This window comes from Bufo gargarizans, chromosome 1 (assembly GCF_014858855.1).
Source record: "Bufo gargarizans isolate SCDJY-AF-19 chromosome 1, ASM1485885v1, whole genome shotgun sequence".
NCBI lineage: Eukaryota > Metazoa > Chordata > Amphibia > Anura > Bufonidae > Bufo > Bufo gargarizans.
In genome coordinates this window covers 543355320-543372602 of record NC_058080.1, presented here as the reverse complement: position 1 = coordinate 543372602, position 17283 = coordinate 543355320, and the positions used below count along the sequence as shown (strand labels likewise).

Sequence of the window (17283 nt, the reverse complement as noted above, 5' to 3'; positions counted from 1 at the left end):
AGAATCACAACTACATTTGTATTCATCAGTCCGCTGCATTTCAACATCCATACTCCATTATTGCCTGTATCGTTGTGGAGAGATGCAGGTATCGCACTGGCTAAGGCCTGAGTCCTATTCTAATTAACAGGACCCGTACATGAGACTCCTCGGACATCTTATGGTTGTCTGGGAAACTTCACAAGACTGCTCGGGTGTCTTGCAGTTTTGATATTTAGGCGTTACGCGGTGCTGCAGGGGCATTCCGTTATGGGGGATTTATGATCTACATGTTGCATCAAAAATTAAACTAAAAACTCCATGTTAGGGCACTGCCTTTTAAAGGTAGCTCACCACTTGAACTAAAACCTTAAAAGGGACCTGTTACCCCTCCTGACGTGTCTGTTTAGTTAATAGTTGTATCCCCCATAAAATAACCCTTCTGAAGTCTTTTTTTCTTAGAATTGACGACTGGTCGCAAGGCTTTGGGTACACAGCGATTTAGGTCACCACAAGTGTTGTCTGGTTAAAGATCTCTGCAGCCACACAACATAATGGAAGTCAGTGGTGTCACCGGGAGACTTGCAAGTTGCCACAACGGTTACCCCTGAATTCCAAAAAATTTAACACTGTCTTACCATTCCCTTCTCAGAAAGGTCTGTTGCTAAAGACTGTCACCTTATTGACCAGGAAAAATAATGTAACGCACGGTTTTCAAGATATTGCTATGTGTCCAAGAGGAATAACAGAGGAATAGCAACCACAGAGAAAAGTTGCTCCATGATTGTTAGATTGTTACTTATTAGGGAATTTACTGTAAGTATTTAACCGCCTCCGGACCGCCTAACGCAGATGTGCGGTCCGGAGGCGGCAGCCCTGCGCACAGCGACGCATATACGCGTCATCTCGCGAGGGCCGAGATTTCCTGTGAACGCGCGCACACAGGCACGCGCGCTCACAGGAACAGAAGGTAAGCAAGTGGATCTCCAGCCTGCCAGCGGCGATCGCTCGCTGGCAGGCTGGAGATCTGATTTTTTTTTTTTAACCCCTAACAGGTATATTAGACGCTGTTTTGATAACAGCGTCTAATATACCTGCTACCTGGTTCTCTGGTGGTCCCTTTTGTTAGGATCGACCACCAGAGGACACAGTAAAGTCGCACCAAACACCACACTACACTACAACCCCCCCGTCACTTATTAACCCCTTATGAACCGCTGATCACCCATGATCACCCCATATAAACTCCCTGATCACCCCCCTGTCATTGATCACCCCCCTGTCAGGCTCCGTTCAGACATCCGTATGATTTTTACGGATCCATGGATCGGATCCGCAAAACACATGCGGACGTCTGAATGGAGCCTTACAGGGGGGTGATCAATGACAGGCGGGTGATCACCCATATAGATTCCCTGATCACTTCCCTGTCATTGATCACCCCCCTGTAAGGCTCCATTCAGACGTCCGTATGATTTTTACGGATCCATGGATACATGGATCGGATCCGCAAAACTCATGCGGACGTCTGAATGGAGCCTTACCAGGGGGGTGATCAATGACAGGGGGGTGATCAGGGAGTCTATATGGGTGATCACCCCCCCTGTCATTGATCACCCCCCTGTAAGGCTCCATTCAGACATTTTTTTTGGCCCAAGTTAGCGGAAATATATATTTTTTGTTTGTTTGTTTTTTCTTACAAAGTCTCATATTCCACTAACTTGTGTCAAAAAATTAAATCTCACATGAACTCACCATACCCCTCACGGAATCCAAATGCGTAACATTTTTAGACATTTATATTCCAGACTTCTTCTCACGCTTTAGAGCCCCTAAAAAGCCAGGGCAGTATAAATACCCCACATGTGACCCCATTTCGGAAAGAAGACACCCCAAGGTATTCCGTGAGGGGCATATTGAGTCCATGAAAGATTGAAATTTTTGTCCTAAGTTAACGGAAAGTGAGACTTTGTGAGAAAAAAACTAAAAAAAATCAATTTCCGCTAACTTATGCAAAAAAAAAAAAATTATATGAACTCGCCATGCCCCTCATTGAATACCTTGGGGTGTCTTCTTTCCAAAATGGGGTCACATGTGGGGTATTTATACTGCCCTGGCTTTTTAGGGGCCCTAAAGCGTGAGAAGAAGTCTGGGATCCAAATGTCTAAAAATGCCCTTCCTAAAATGAATTTGGGCCCCTTTGCGCATCTAGGCTGCAAAAAAGTGTCACACATGTGGTATCGCCGTACTCATGAGAAGTTGAGGAATGTGTTTTAGGGTGTCATTTTACATATACCCATGCTGGGTGAGAAAAATATCTTGGTCAAATGCCAACTTTGTATAAAAAAAATGGGAAAAGTTATCTTTTGCCAAGATATATCTCTCACCCAGCATGGGTATATGTAAAATGACACCCCAAAACACATTCCCCAACTTCTCCTGAGTACGGCGATACCAGATGTGTGACACTTTTTTGCAGCCAAGGTGGGCAAAGGGGCACATATTCCAAAGTGCACCTTTCGGATTTCGCAGGCCATTTTTTTTACACATTTTGATTGCAAAGTACTTCTCACACATTTGGGCCCCTAAATTGCCAGGGCAGTATAACTACCCCACAAGTGACCCCATTTTGGAAAGAAGACACCCCAAGGTATTCCGTGAGGGGCATGGCGAGTTCCTAGAATTTTTTTATTTTTTGTCGCAAGTTAGTGGAATATGAGACTTTGTAAGAAAAAAAAAAATTTAAATAAAAATCATCATTTTCCGCTAACTTGTGACAAAAAATAAAAAGTTCTATGAACTCACTATGCCCATCAGCGAATACCTTAGGGTGTCTACTTTCCGAAATGGGGTCATTTGTGGGGTGTTTGTACTGTCTGGGCATTGTAGAACCTCAGGAAACATGACAGGTGCTCAGAAAGTCAGAGCTGCTTCAAAATGCGGAAATTCACATTTTTGTACCATAGTTTGTAAACGCTATAACTTTTGCCCAAACATTTTTTTTTTTATCAAAGACATGTAGAACAATAAATTTAGCGAAAAATTTATATATGGATGTCGTTTTTTTTTTGCAAAATTTTACAGCTGAAAGTGAAAAATTTCATTTTTTTGCAAAAAAATCGTTACATTTTGATTAATAACACAAAAAGTAAAAATGCCAGCAGCAATGAAATACCACCAAATGAAAGCTCCATTAGTGAGAAGAAAAGGAGGTAAAATTCATTTGGGTGGTAAGTTGCATGACCGAGCGATAAACGGTGAAAGTAGTGTAGTGCAGAAGTGTAAAAAGTGGCCTGGTCATGAAGGGGGTTTTAGCTAGCGGGGTTGAAGTGGTTAAAGGGGTTGTCTCACTTCAGCAAATTACATTCACTAATGTATTGTGATTGTCCATATTGCCTCCTTTGCTGGCTTGATGCATTTTTAAATTATAAATGCCATTTGCTAAAGTGACACAACCCCTTTAACAAAGCAGGCAGGTCCGATTTAAAAAAAGAAATCTTTCAGAGAGACTGAAAGCCCCATAGCTCTTACCAAAAACCAAATATTTTTTTTTTTTTAAACACACCTACAACAGACGTTCTCTCTGTGGCTATACAAGCAGCTTATATTAATACACAGCTCCCGCACTGGTAAATCTGAATGTTTTCATTTTACTGAATCATTTTTAAAGGGGTTCTCCGGGGCTTTGACTAAATCCTAGCTGTCGGAACAACCTGCGGAAGGAAGATCCTTTCACCACTACCTATCTTCCCGTTGCCCACTTGACCGTCTGTCTGGCTTCTGGGTCCTCTGCTCAAATGGGTGTGTTCCTGAGTCTTCCTTTACGGCAGCATTTGCAGTATGCAGCTGAACAGGACTCTGAAACGCGTCCAGTCAAGACCTGAGTGGAAGACCCTGCAGTCAAAATGAGTGCAGATTGATGGAGATGTAACTACTGACTAGGCTACTTCCAACAACAGCTCAGAAGGCTGCAGGACTTTTCTTAAAGCTTGGCGGACCCCTTTAATGCATGCAAATATTTATATATGTAATATATGGAAGTCTTTTATTAAAAAGACCACATGGCCCGTGTAGTCTGCCCTTACATTTATTTTCTCTTATTGTTTTTTTGTTTGTTTAATTTCATTAATGCTGAATTTATCTTCTCATCTGCTGCATGAGAAGCATTTACTATCTTTCAGTAAAATATTTTCTGACATAACATCTGTTCTCTCCCCCATCTAGTTTAAGATTTCTGTGTAATCCACATCCTGAAAGAATGCAGAAGTATTCCAAAAGTTACACTTTTGCACTTTACCACAAAACATTTTAGAAAAGAGAGAAAAAAAAAAAATTCTTATCTATAGCCAAAGTGGAATGTAAATTCGAAACATCCTGTGAATGTGGGAAACGGAAAGGGTTGGGTCCAGGGTGAAACGGCAGCTTGATGTGTACCTGCACAGACTGACTCTATCCAATCAGTGCTGCTGTTTTCAGACTGTGCAGGTACACCCCCCAACTGGTTACCTCCCCTCTGTACCCTTACTGCAGACTGCTAGCAATTCACTCATAACTTCTAGTAGAAATAATAAAGGAATGGCACAACGTACAGCCATAAGACTAGATGTTTCAGAATTGTTATTACATGGGGAATGCATTAATCTATAAAAACAGACAAGTCAGGAGTGGTGAAAGGTCCTCTTTAAATGAGCTTACGGTTCACTGTGGCCTTTTGGTGCTGTTTGCATCTACATTGTGGTACAGTTCAGCACCCATATTTATAATGGATCTGCCAACCTTAAAGGGGAGATAACAACAAAATGTAACTAATTCCCCCAAATGCTGTAAATGTAATACATTTGTGAAATGCTATAAATGTAATTAAAGTTAGTAGAATGTTTTATTCTCTTGGACAACCCCCTTTTCCTTCCAGCTTTACAACGCATTCTTTTTAGTGGTTGGTATGTTGTTTTTTCCTCTTCTCCTGATTGCATGTGCCGAACAGAGGCTTCATACATAACCAAATGAGAGAATACATGAAGTCCATCAATAAATCGCATTGATAAATAAGGTAAAGAAAGCGTGTTTGTGCGCTAAGGACTGCAGAAATGTTCTGGATGTATCGCTGAATTCTGCAGTCATAACAAACACCCACTGACTATGCTGAACGCTATCCTGCTGAAATATCCCAGGCTGCCCGCTGAATTCCTGGAATCTTCTGCCACAAACAGCCAAGTGTTACATACATTTCTCCTGCCTGTACCTGCTCTCCCCTATTAATATGGCTTACTCATTTTATACTTAACCCACAGCCTACTGTCGATCTAATTCAGCCCAGTAATAGTTCTGGCAGGGAATCAAATAATGGGGAAATATATTCTGATTCGTGTTTAGTATGTATCGTGAGATGGCAGTCCCAGTTTCCCGTCAAGACAAATGCAGAACATATGACTTTAGTAGACGTGTATAAACATACATACTGTCTGAGCATGTGTCTCCAGTTCTTTTTTCTTTTTTCCAAAGACTTCCTGCCAGGAAGTTTATTCACACCCTTACATCCACATATTTTTTATGTATTAGTTACTGGAACAGTTTTAGAGTGTTACATCATTTTTGTAATTGTGTGTTTCATCTCACTTGAACCGTTCGAGGATTCTGCAGGTTCCTTTGTCTGCTAGATGAATCTCTAAAAAAAAAAAAAAAAAATCCATTAAATGACACCAAGATGCCAGAAGTGAGCTCCGACTCCTAAGTTTACTTGCAAACTTTTTATTTGTATTTTACCAAATAATGATAGTTTTGTTATTAAAATGGTTATCCCACAAAAAGTATTACAGTGCAGTGAATAAAGCATTGCAAATTAAGTATTATTGCAATAGATATGTAATAATAAAAATGTTTAGTTTTTCCTCTCTGGTAGCGCCCCCTTCTGTTTATGCTTCTGGTCCACCTTCTCCTGCATTCAGTGGTCGGCTAACCTGCTTCTCTGTTCCTCTCCCCTCAGCGCTGGTATACTGATCTCATAATGAAGAGGCCCAGACACCTTACATTCATTCATTTATTCCTACTGCTAAATTCAGAGAGGGATATATATATAGCTGTATCTCTGTCTACACCATGGATGTCAAACTCATGGCCCTCCAGATGTTGCAAAACTACAACTCCCATCATTCCCTGATAGCTGTAGTATGCCCAGGCATGATGGGAGTTGTAGTTTTGCAACAGCTGGAGGGCCACGAGTTTGACATCCCTGGTCTACACCGAGAAGATGGAAATTTTGGAGGCATTACTTACCATAGTATGTGTCTCTGGGGCTACACCCACAGAAAGGAAAGAAAGTCCTCCAGATCTGTAAAAAAAATAAATAAAAAAGTTTTAAATTTGTGGGATTACCTATTTGGAGGTTTTTGAAATGAGGCTGCATTATATTTGTGGTCCGCAAACTGCTGACGTCTGTGTCCCACATGGTTCCCACTCTCAAAATGCCTATTCTTGCCTGCAAAATTGACAAGACTAGGACATGTTCTATAATTTGATGTGGATAGCACATGGATGACATCTGTTGGGCAGCGACATTATAATGCTTTGAGGTCCCATCACAGGAACAGAGGTCAGGCCAAGAAAGCATACGATGGGTTTTCCCACGGTGAACACTCGTCTGAGATTGGCCATACTTATTGGTTTTTTTTTTTGCCGCTTTAATAAATCCTGACCTACCATTCTGTGTCAGGCTGTGAGGAAAAGATTTAGTGTGGAATTGCCTACTGCATACACATTGGCTGAATCTCTGCCTATTAGGGCGCCTTCAGACCACCTCGCCGCGTTTTGCTGTCCTCAAATTGTAGATCCAGATGCTGCCAGTGTATCTTCTGCAATTTTCAGAACGGACCGGGCGGGCCATTATAGAAATGCCTATTCTTTAGTCCGCGATTGTGGACAAGAATAGGACAGGCTGTATATTTTTTGCGCGGCAATGGAACAACTGATGCGGACAGCGTTCTATCCGCATCTTTTGCGGCCCCTTTGAAATGAATGGATGCGGACCCATTAATACGATCGTGTGAATGAGCCCGGAGTTGGAGAGGACCTGCAGGCACGGGGAAATACAATTCCATGGAGCTGCTTTCCATAGCATATGACACAGTTGCTGTTTACTGTGCCTGAATTGTGGGAATGAAGCTGTCAATAGAGGGAGCTGAAGACGCATGGAACGGTTTTTAGCATCAGGCAGCATTAAGGGAGTCTCTTGCCTCCAAAATTTGTTGCAAAATAAGCATATCGCCATGTAGGATAGGTCCCTCAAAAAATGAAATCCTGCCCTCTAATCCTAGGGCAAATACGGTGTCTGGTGCACGTAGCTTCCCCTGCATCTTCACTGCTGGCTCAGAAATCTCAAGGACCATCATTGAAACAAGAAGGTGCACCTAATGGATGGTCATAGTGCACCAAAAACACTTGCATAACGATGAAAAGGAGCTTTTCTCAGGTTTAAAGGCAGATGAATTTACAGTAATGGTACAGCATAAGAAGTCTACCAGCTACTGTGGTGCTCGGTGTGTGCACAATATGAGCCTGAAGTGTTGTTTGGGTCTGACCCCTATACAGTATATCGGGCTTGACATGTTCTTTTGCACATTTTGAATATGGACAAACGGCTCCCTCCACTTGTATATATTACATTATTCTGTCATCTGATGCTCCAGCATACACCCGTAGGAGAAGCCATGGAAGACATCCAGGGAAGGATCTGCTGCTCCACTCAACCAAAAAGCACGTGCTGCTCCTCTGGGTGTGGGTGGGTAGCTGTGGTACGCTTAGTGGAATGTCATTTTTGTGCTATTGATGTCATTTTCAAGGGAATTTTGGGTATAGAGCTGAGGACATGGGTTGCTTATGGCCGCTAGCACATCCGCAATACCCAGTCCCCATAGCTCTGTGTGCTTTTATTGTTTAAAAAAAACGATTTGATACATATGCAAATTAACATAAAAGAGTCATATCTTACTTGTGTGACCAGAGAAGAGTCATATTTTCAAGCTCTGACTCATCTCAGGTTAATTTGCATATGTATAAAATACTTTTTTTTACACAACAAAAGCACACAGAGCTATGGGGACTGGGTATTTCGGATGTGCTAGCGGCGATCTAGCAACCCATGTCCTCAGCTCTATACACAAAATCCCGGTGACAGGTTCCCTTTAAGAAGGCAAAACAGAATTATGTGTTCTAATAAAAATCAGCCCAAAATAGTAAGACATCAAAAAGCTACCTAACCCTAAACGGGTTTCAGGGATTTTAATAAATTAGATTCGCACCTGGAAGCTTCAAAAAAAAAAAATAAAAAAAAATCAATAAAGGGTAATATTTTGTCAGTTTTGATTAAATTCGCTTTGACGCACTTTGCACCAAATTTATCAGAGATGGCATGTTTGATAGGTTTAATGATGCTTCATATTTTTTGTGTCATCATGCCTTACGCAGGAGCACATCTCTCTTACGCCTGTGCCTCTGCCACCCCCCCCCCCCCCCCACTGCATCCACTGAGCTGTACATGCGCCAGATGGATGTGCAGTCTAGTGGATGAACCGACAGAAGGGTACAGACAGCGCAGGCGCAGACATAATGGAGATGTGCGCCTGCGCAAGGCATGATGATGTTGACGAGGGTAGGAGATGGAGAGAAGAACAGGAGGGGAGTAGTGGGACTTCTTTCTAATGGGTGCGGCTGGGGTCCTTTAGAGATAACTACAGCCCCTTGGGCTCTCTTATTCTCAATTGCATATTTATAAAGACCTATTTTTTGGGGCCAAAAGAAGAGGGATCAGGACAGAAAGGTATGTTTGGAAATGACATTACAAGAGCTACAGTGCTATGCAAACAGAAGTGGTGACAGAATTGCATATTTACTGACAGGAATTTAGAAAAGTTATTTGTTCAGAAATTGTATTCCAATAAATGTTTTATGTTCTATGTAGCCTGATTATTACATGTATGAAGTGTAATAAAATGCAGGCGTTGGAGTCAGGACGTTGGCCTGTGTGAGAGTCACTGCAGAGATGGGAAGGGGTTTTGCTCATGAGTACACCCAACTCCCCCAAAACAATTATCTGGTGTATTCTTTCAGAGCTCCTAATAGCCAAACAGCACATTTTTTTTGCCATTCTTGCTACTAGTATGGATCCGCAGCTATAATGTGCTGCCCTCACCTAGGACAGCATATTAGTCTAACAGAGCAACGTTAAACGTTTACCTTAATGACCTTGTCCTGATGTGTGGGGGATGCATTTTATTTTCTTCTAGCATGGAGCCACACAGCAGGTGAGGTTTAGCTTGGGTCATGTTTCTGCATTACTTCCATTATGGGATCTCTCTTCGGCCTGCTGTTTCTGGGATGGAGCCAAATTCCATTGAATACTCTTAGGAGAAAATTCTTTTCATGTTTAGAAGAACTGCAGGGAGGTGTCGGCGGAATTATTATTGTATATTTATTTATGCAGTCTTTTAAAGCTTCAGGTAGTGTAGTTTAATTCCAAAATGCATCTTGGGCTTCTTTCACACTAGTGTTTTTGCTGGCCCTGGCAGGGTTCAGCAAAAGCGCTTCCGTTGCTGATAATACATAGATACTGAACGGATGCAGTTGTATTATCTTTAACATAGCCAAGACAGATCTGTTGTGAACCCCATTGAAAGTCAATGGGGGACGTTTCAGTTTTCTATTGTGTCCCATGACCGTTTGCTTTCCAGTATGGGAACGCAACCAAACTGAACCGAATCCATTTTGGTGCACTCCGTTCTGTTCAGTTATGTTTTGTCCCCATTGACAATGAATGGGGACAAAGACAAAACGGAACTGTTTTTTTTTTTTTTTTTCGTTTTGAGACCGTATGACGGATCTCAATACCGGAAAATAGAAAAGCTAGTGTGAAAGTAGCCTAACATATAGTGAAGTGGAAGTATGTACAGTAATGAGCATTACCGAAACCTACTAAACCCCAAATAGTGTTATATTGTAAAGAAACCATAGTGATCTGTTTGTATGGTCAAAACTGATCAGGAGAGTCCAAAAAAAAAAAAAAAAGCACGTGGAAGATGTACAGGAGATAAACCAGCTGAGGCTACTTTAACACTGGCGTTTTGAGTTCCGTTTGTGAAATCCGTTTCAGGGCTCTCACAAGCGGTCCAAAACGGATCAGTTTTGCCCTAATGCATTCTGAATGGAAAAGGATCCGTTCAGAATGCATCAGTTTGCCTCCATTCCGCTCTGGAGGCAGACACCAAAACGCTGCTTGCAGCCTTTTGGGGTCTGCCTGACGATGCGAAGGCAAACTGATCCGTCACCATTGACTTACATTGTGTGTTCGGACGGATCTGTTTTCATTGATACAATTTGGCACAATAGAAAACGAATCCGTCCCACATTGACTTTCAATGGTGTTCAAGACGGATCCGTTTTGACAATGTTAAAGATAATACAAACGGATCCGTTCTGAATGGATGCATGCGGGTGTATTATCAGTGCGGATCCGTCTGCGCAGATCCATGACGGATCCACACCCAACGCAAGTGTGAAAGTACCCGGAGAAGGACAGAACAGGTTACTAGGCATTTCTCGGTGATACTACATACTACAAAGTCTCTTGTGGTCGCTTGTATTATTAATTTATGCAAGGTTATATGAAAAGTTAGTGACCCCCCTGTGTTCCAGCGGTGATAACTTATTTTTTTTGTTTTCTTCTTTAATTTGGCTATATGAGACCTTGAATTTTGCGGGATGAGTTGTAGGGATTTTTTTAGGAACACTTTTCGGGTGCATGTAGTGTATTAAATAACTTCTATTTTATTTTTAGGGGAAAGATAAAATTGGGGGGGGGGGGGTACATTTTTATGGCGTTCACTGTGTGGCATGATAACTTTATTCTGTGGGTCAGTGCGATTATGATTTATATATTTTGTTTTAAATATTTTTTTCCTCTGCTATACTGCAGGCTGTCAGTCCCCCCACTGCCCCCCTCTCCTTCTTCAGACTTGCTAGCAGCTAGAGCTATCAGCCTGGTCTTGTTTGAAAGCTGACAGTCTTTAAGGCTACTTTTACACTAGGAAATCCAGCAAAAACACTTACGTTACTGGTAATACAACCGGCTGCATCCATTATGAATGCATCCGGTTCTATTATCTTTAACATAGCCAAAACGTATCCGTCATGAACTCCATTGAAAGTCAGTGGGGGACGGATCAGTTTCTCGATTGTGTCAGAGAAAACGGCCCTATTGACTTGCCTTGTGTGTTATGACGGATACGTCTTGCTCTGCATCTCAGCATGCTGTGGTTTGCTCTCCGGTATGAGAACGGAACGGAATGCATTTTGGAGCATTCCATTCTGTTCAGTTAGGTTTTGTCCCTATTGACGGATCTCGATACCGGAAAACATTAACGCTAGTGTGAAAGTAGCCTAAAACAGGACTAGAATCACAGCATTCTCTCCTACATCGGATCGGGAGTTAAAGCAGCTGAAACCTGCTTTCAATTTCAGCTGCTGTCACTCCCAACCCGATTTCAACCGCTATATCTCCCAATGTAGATGAGATAATATGGTCATTTTGGTCTTGTTTTAAAGCTTAGATTGTCAATTCTTTACAAGTCTGTTAATAGTTTCTTCTTTATATTCTATATTTGTAACCCCCTCTTGATGTACAGCACCATGGAATTAGTGGCGCTTTCAAGTAATAATAATACTAGGCCTTTTATCTCTACCCAGCCCAAGATATGAGGAATTCAAGCAGCCCTTCTGCCCCACCCCCTCACCCTGCTGATTGAGCTCTGCTCGGGCAAAACTGTTAGGTGCTTAAAGGGATGACATTGTTCAAATTTTATACTATATGGCCAATTTTAAGTTTGGAATGAGACATTTTCTTTAAGAATTTGTCAACTTTGCGAAATGTCAGTGGTTTTCTGTGCTGGTCTTCTAACCCATTGCCATATATCACTGACCTACTCATTTCTTATTTTTACATGATTTTTTTTTTTTTTTCTTGCTTAAAAAAAATGGTAACAGAAACCTGTATTTATATTGTTACTTTTTCATATTCTAGCGGGAAAAACCCTACAAATCTTTAACATTGAGATGAAGAGTAAGATGAAGGCTCACACCATGTCTGAGGAGGTTATCTTTTGGAAGTGGATATCTGTCAACACAGTGGCTCTGGTGACTGAGACAGCGGTTTATCATTGGAGCATGGAAGGAGACTCGCAGCCACAGAAAATGTTTGATCGTCATGCAAGTCTTGCTGGCTGTCAGATCATTAACTACAGGACAGATGAGCAACAGAAGTGGCTTCTCCTGATTGGCATCTCTGCCCAGGTATTATCATGTGAAGTCATCTCATCACTTACTGTACCTATACCCTAGAAAATTCCAGCTGTGACGTAAAGTGGCTATAGACATCAGATATGTTAATAGTTTCACAAAGATCCTCCAACGATCTGATGGGTTCTTTTTCCAACTGTTCTGTTTTAGAGGGCTTGTCAATTCAGCAAATCTCATTTATCATGTAGAGAAAGTTAATACAAGCCTCTTACTAATGTATTGTGATTGTCCATATTGCCTCCTTTGCTGGCCTGATTCATTTTTCCATCACATTATACACTGCTCATATCCATGGTTACGACCACCTTTCAATTCAGCAACAGCGGTCATGCTTGCACACTATAGGAAAAAGCTCTGACCTCTCTGGTGGCCGGGACCATGGTAGCAGCCATAGGCACACATGCGTAGCAGCTCCCGTCCTGTCAATCTCATATCTGTGCTGCAGCGGTGGCTGTAAGCCCTGGAAACCAGCAGCGTATAGTGTGATAGAAAAATGAATCAAACCAGCAAAGGAAGCAATATGGACAATCGCAATACATTAGTGAATGCCTTGTATTACCCTTTATCTACAAGGTTACTCACTAAAAGGCAACAACAGAGATGTCTGACAGTCATTTATCTTGTCCCTTTTCCAAAAACACGCATGTTTGGCAAGGCCAGACAATCATATATATGGTGCTGTTGGATACTTGTGAATGTCTGTGGTCAGCTGTATCTGTTGGCTGACAGATATTTCTTCCGACTTCATTATAACCATGCAAGTATGCATGTTTGTTTCCATGGATAAAAGGCATTAAACCATTGTCCAATTGCCCTGGCAGTAACGTATCTCCTGTGGGAACAAAGGATCATTGTAGTCGATTTCCCTCTTTACTCCGACATCTGCCTTTAGAGGACATTCTGGAGGCTTGTGTATATATAGTATGTCATAATCGGCCAATCCTACTAAATTTCTCTTGTCCTCGGGAAATTCTTATTTGTCCAGTTGAAGAACAGAGTCCAGATGAATAAACATCAACGGCATAATCTGATCCAGACTGTGTAAATCATTCTGCCTGTTTAAAGTGACTACAAACCTGACATGACTTAAAGGTGACCATACACACACAGACCCATTCATTTCTATGGGTCTGCAATTTTTATTTATTTTTTTAATCCACATATTTCATTTGTGTGCTATCCGCATCCATGTTTCTGTCCCACAAATTCTAAAAGATGTCCTACTCTTGTTCTTTTTTCCGGACAAGAATAGCCATTTCTATTAATTCGAAGAAAAATGCAGATTGCTTGCAAAGGTTTCTGTATTTTGCAGACTGCCTAATTAATACGGTAGTGTGCATGTTGCCTAAGACTGTCTAAATTTATACTGTCTTACTTTTAGACAGTATTTAGCCGTGAGTAGCTTTTTAAAATTTTTATAATCTTGATCTTTTCATTTTGTGTATGTTGAATTCTTATCTACATCATTGTACTGTGTTACAGCAAAACCGTGTGGTGGGTGCAATGCAGCTGTATTCTGTGGACAGGAAGGTCTCGCAGCCCATTGAGGGCCACGCTGCAGCTTTTGCGGAATTTAAAATTGAAAGAAATACAAAGCCCTCAACTCTTTTCTGCTTTGCTGTTCGTGGTCAGGCAGGTGGCAAGGTAAGCCAGAGACTGAAAGTAATAATCTGCTTTGGAATTGCCTGCATAAAGAACTTTAAAATTGTGTTGAAAGAACAAAAAAACTGAATTGAAGAAGGCCAGAAAATAAATGTAGATTAGCTGTCATTATATTCGTAAGTCAGTGGTCTCCATTACCAGTAGTGTTGTATGATGACCATAACCAACCACAAACTGCTTAGACTTCTTACTAGCTGGAGTATCTGTGTTTAAAGTGTAACTGCCGTTTTATATTTTATTTATTTTGCTAATGTGTAATGACAGTGACGGGGAACATTTTTGTAATATACTTTATTTAGTGAAAACGTTTATTTGTGCTAGAAAACTGGGGCTGAAATGTCCCTTAGCAGCGCTCTTTCAGGGACATCTGTCTTCTATTCGCATAGAAGAGAGGGGCTGTGCGGGAGCTGCGGGCCTCTGCCTGCTCTGCTCCCTCACAGCCCGGTGGAGAAAAGAGCCTTATGTGTTCAGAAAGTAAATCTACGTTCCCCCTTTTTATAAAATATCAACTTCTACACTATTGTATATGCTCACTGACCAGAGTGGCCAGCGCTGCCAGTGAGCTGCTTTCCCCCTGCCCTCCCGGCGGGCTGACTAATGAACCAGCCGCCGGGAGCGATGCCTGTGTGAGCGATAAGCGCTTACTACTGGCAGTGCAGGGAGGCAGGGGGAAGAATGTATTAAGAAAACATGCTAATTTATAAAACTCTTATATAGTATAATTCTGAAAGCTCAACCGTTGTCCAGATTTCGGACCAACCCCGTTTTGCTGTACAGAAAGCTCCACCTAATGCTCAACATGGGCAGAGAGCTTCCATTCCCCTATTTGTGGCCCTCTGTCTGGGTCAGTTCCTTAGCTAAGCCATCCCTCTTCTCTATTATTGCTGATGTAGAGGCAGAGAAGGAAGCTGGCTTAGTTAATAAACCAAGCCATACAGTCTTCCCCCTTCATCACATCACCAACATAGAGGGAGAAAGCTCTCTACCCATGTTGTGAGGATGGTGTTGGATGGAACTTGCTCCACTGCAAGAGGTGGTGTGAAGTTAGGACATCGGTGCTGCTTTCATATTTTACGCTATGTTAGTAAGTTACATTAATTCTAATTTTCATAACATCTAAACAACTTTTTATGTCACCACACAACCCCTTTAACTTCTCAAAAAAATGTCATGTACATTCCATTTATTTTAAAGGTGCATATGACATGGTTTTGTCTGCTTCCATCTAGCTGCACATTATAGAGGTTGGACAACCTGCCAATGGAAACCAGCCTTTTACAAAGAAAGCTGTGGATGTCTTCTTTCCTCCTGAAGCTCAGACTGACTTCCCTGTGGCTATGCAGGTATAGTGCTTTAAAAATATACAGATGCATATGAATTAATTAAATATCATCAAAAAGTTCATATATTTCAGTAATTCAGTTCAAAAAGTGAAACTCATATATTATATAGATTCATTACACACAGAGTGATCTATTTTCAAGCGTTTATTTAGTTTAATGTTGGTGATTATGGCTCACAGCTATTGAAAACCCAAAAGTCAGTATCTCAGATAATTAGAATATTGTGAAAAAGTCCAGACTCATATTGTAGACTCATGGTGTCACACTCTAATCAGCTAATCAACAGAGGACACCTAAAAAGGTTTCCTAAGCCTTTAAATGGTCCCTCAGTATGATTCTGTAGGTTACACAATCATGGCAAAGACTGCTGACTTGACAGTTGTCCAGAAGGCAGTCATTGACACCCTCCACAGGGCGGGTAAGCCATAAAAGGTCATTGCTAAAGAAGCCAGCTGTTCAAAGTGTTTATATCTGGTGCATCATGGTCATTGTCACCTCCCTGCACTGGCTTTAACAGTGACGTGACGCTTTTGGCCATGTCACTGTTGAAGCCAGTCATTGGCTGCAGCGGAGCATGTGACTGTGACCATGACCATGCTGCGCCAGATGTAAACACTGCAGTGACTTGAACATGGACACACTGGAGCCAGCAGGGAGGACCAGACCGGAGAGTTTAATGGATGTATATTGCAATAATACCTTAACCCATTTAAACCTTTAAATCTTTTAGCCATTTTGTAAAATGTTTTCTGATCAGTTATGTCTCTACCTTCCCATTGTGTACAGATTGGAGCTAGACATGGTGTGATCTATCTCATCACAAAATATGGCTACATCCACTTGTATGATCTTGAGTCTGGTGCCTGCATTTACATGAACCGGATCAGTGCTGATACCATCTTTGTTACTGCTCCTTATGAACCTACGTCTGGAATCATTGGTGTGAATAAGAAAGGACAAGTAAGAATGTTACAATGTTTATTAAAGGTGTTGTGTAAATTCGGAAATTGCAAACTGTAAGCTATCAATCTGAATGGGAACTTACTAGGGGCTATGTATATATAGTACATCTCCCAGAGGAGGAAGGAGACTGATTAGGGACTGTATATTTACAGCTACAAGAGGGTAAAGGAAAGGGACTGGTAGTGATGTGGAGCAGTGGCTGGTGAAAGACATGTGTATGCAAGGCTTTTTGAGAGTTGTTTATGGACTAATAATACTGTTTTCTTTCCTTTTCTGTCCCTTGTTCAGGTACTATCGGTTTGTGTGGAAGAAGACAACATTGTCAACTATGCTACAAATGTCCTACAGAACCCTGACCTGGGACTACGTATGGCTGTCAGAAGCAACTTAGCAGGTGCTGAAGAGCTTTTTGCACGGAAGTTTAACACTTTGTTTGCTCAAGGGAATTATTCTGAATCTGCTAAGGTGGCTGCCTCTGCTCCAAAGGTACCCTGGTATTTGTTTGTATTTTCTAGCAGATTTTACAGAGTTAAAAAATGTTTCTTTTAATTAACGTCCTGAACATCTCTCCAGGGAATCCTTCGTACTGCAGAGACTATCAGGAAGTTCCAGAGTGTACCTGCTCAACCTGGACAAGCTTCCCCTTTGCTTCAGTATTTTGGGATTCTGTTAGATCTGGGTCAACTGAACAAGTTTGAGTCTCTAGAACTTTGCAGGCCGGTCCTGCAGCAAGGGCGCAAGCAGCTCTTGGAAAAGTGGTTGAAAGAAGATAAGGTAGGATTCTATAATATTGGTTTTTAGCTGTTATGTTTCATTGTCTTGTTGCTTGATACATTTTTTATTTTCTTTTATTTTCCTGTCACCCCCCACCAGTTGGCAGTTTGAAGGGGCTGTGGCTCTTGGGCTTAAATGGGGTAAGGCTGCATTTAGGCTACTTTCACATCTGCGTTTTTGCAGGATCCGTCATGGTTCAGCAAAAACGCTTCCGTCATGA

General features: G+C 41.6%; 1 protein-coding gene across 1 annotated transcript in view; it reads left to right on the top strand.

Annotated features, from left to right (window-relative positions):
- CLTCL1 (clathrin heavy chain like 1) overlaps nucleotides 1-17283 on the top strand; it is a 71059-nt gene that overhangs the window by 19728 nt on the left and 34048 nt on the right. The window contains exons 3-8 of the mRNA XM_044275543.1: nucleotides 12047-12315; nucleotides 13804-13965; nucleotides 15213-15326; nucleotides 16113-16286; nucleotides 16578-16775; nucleotides 16863-17063. Coding sequence (XP_044131478.1) covers nucleotides 12047-12315; nucleotides 13804-13965; nucleotides 15213-15326; nucleotides 16113-16286; nucleotides 16578-16775; nucleotides 16863-17063 — 1118 coding nt within the window. The remainder of the gene's footprint in view (nucleotides 1-12046; nucleotides 12316-13803; nucleotides 13966-15212; nucleotides 15327-16112; nucleotides 16287-16577; nucleotides 16776-16862; nucleotides 17064-17283) is intronic.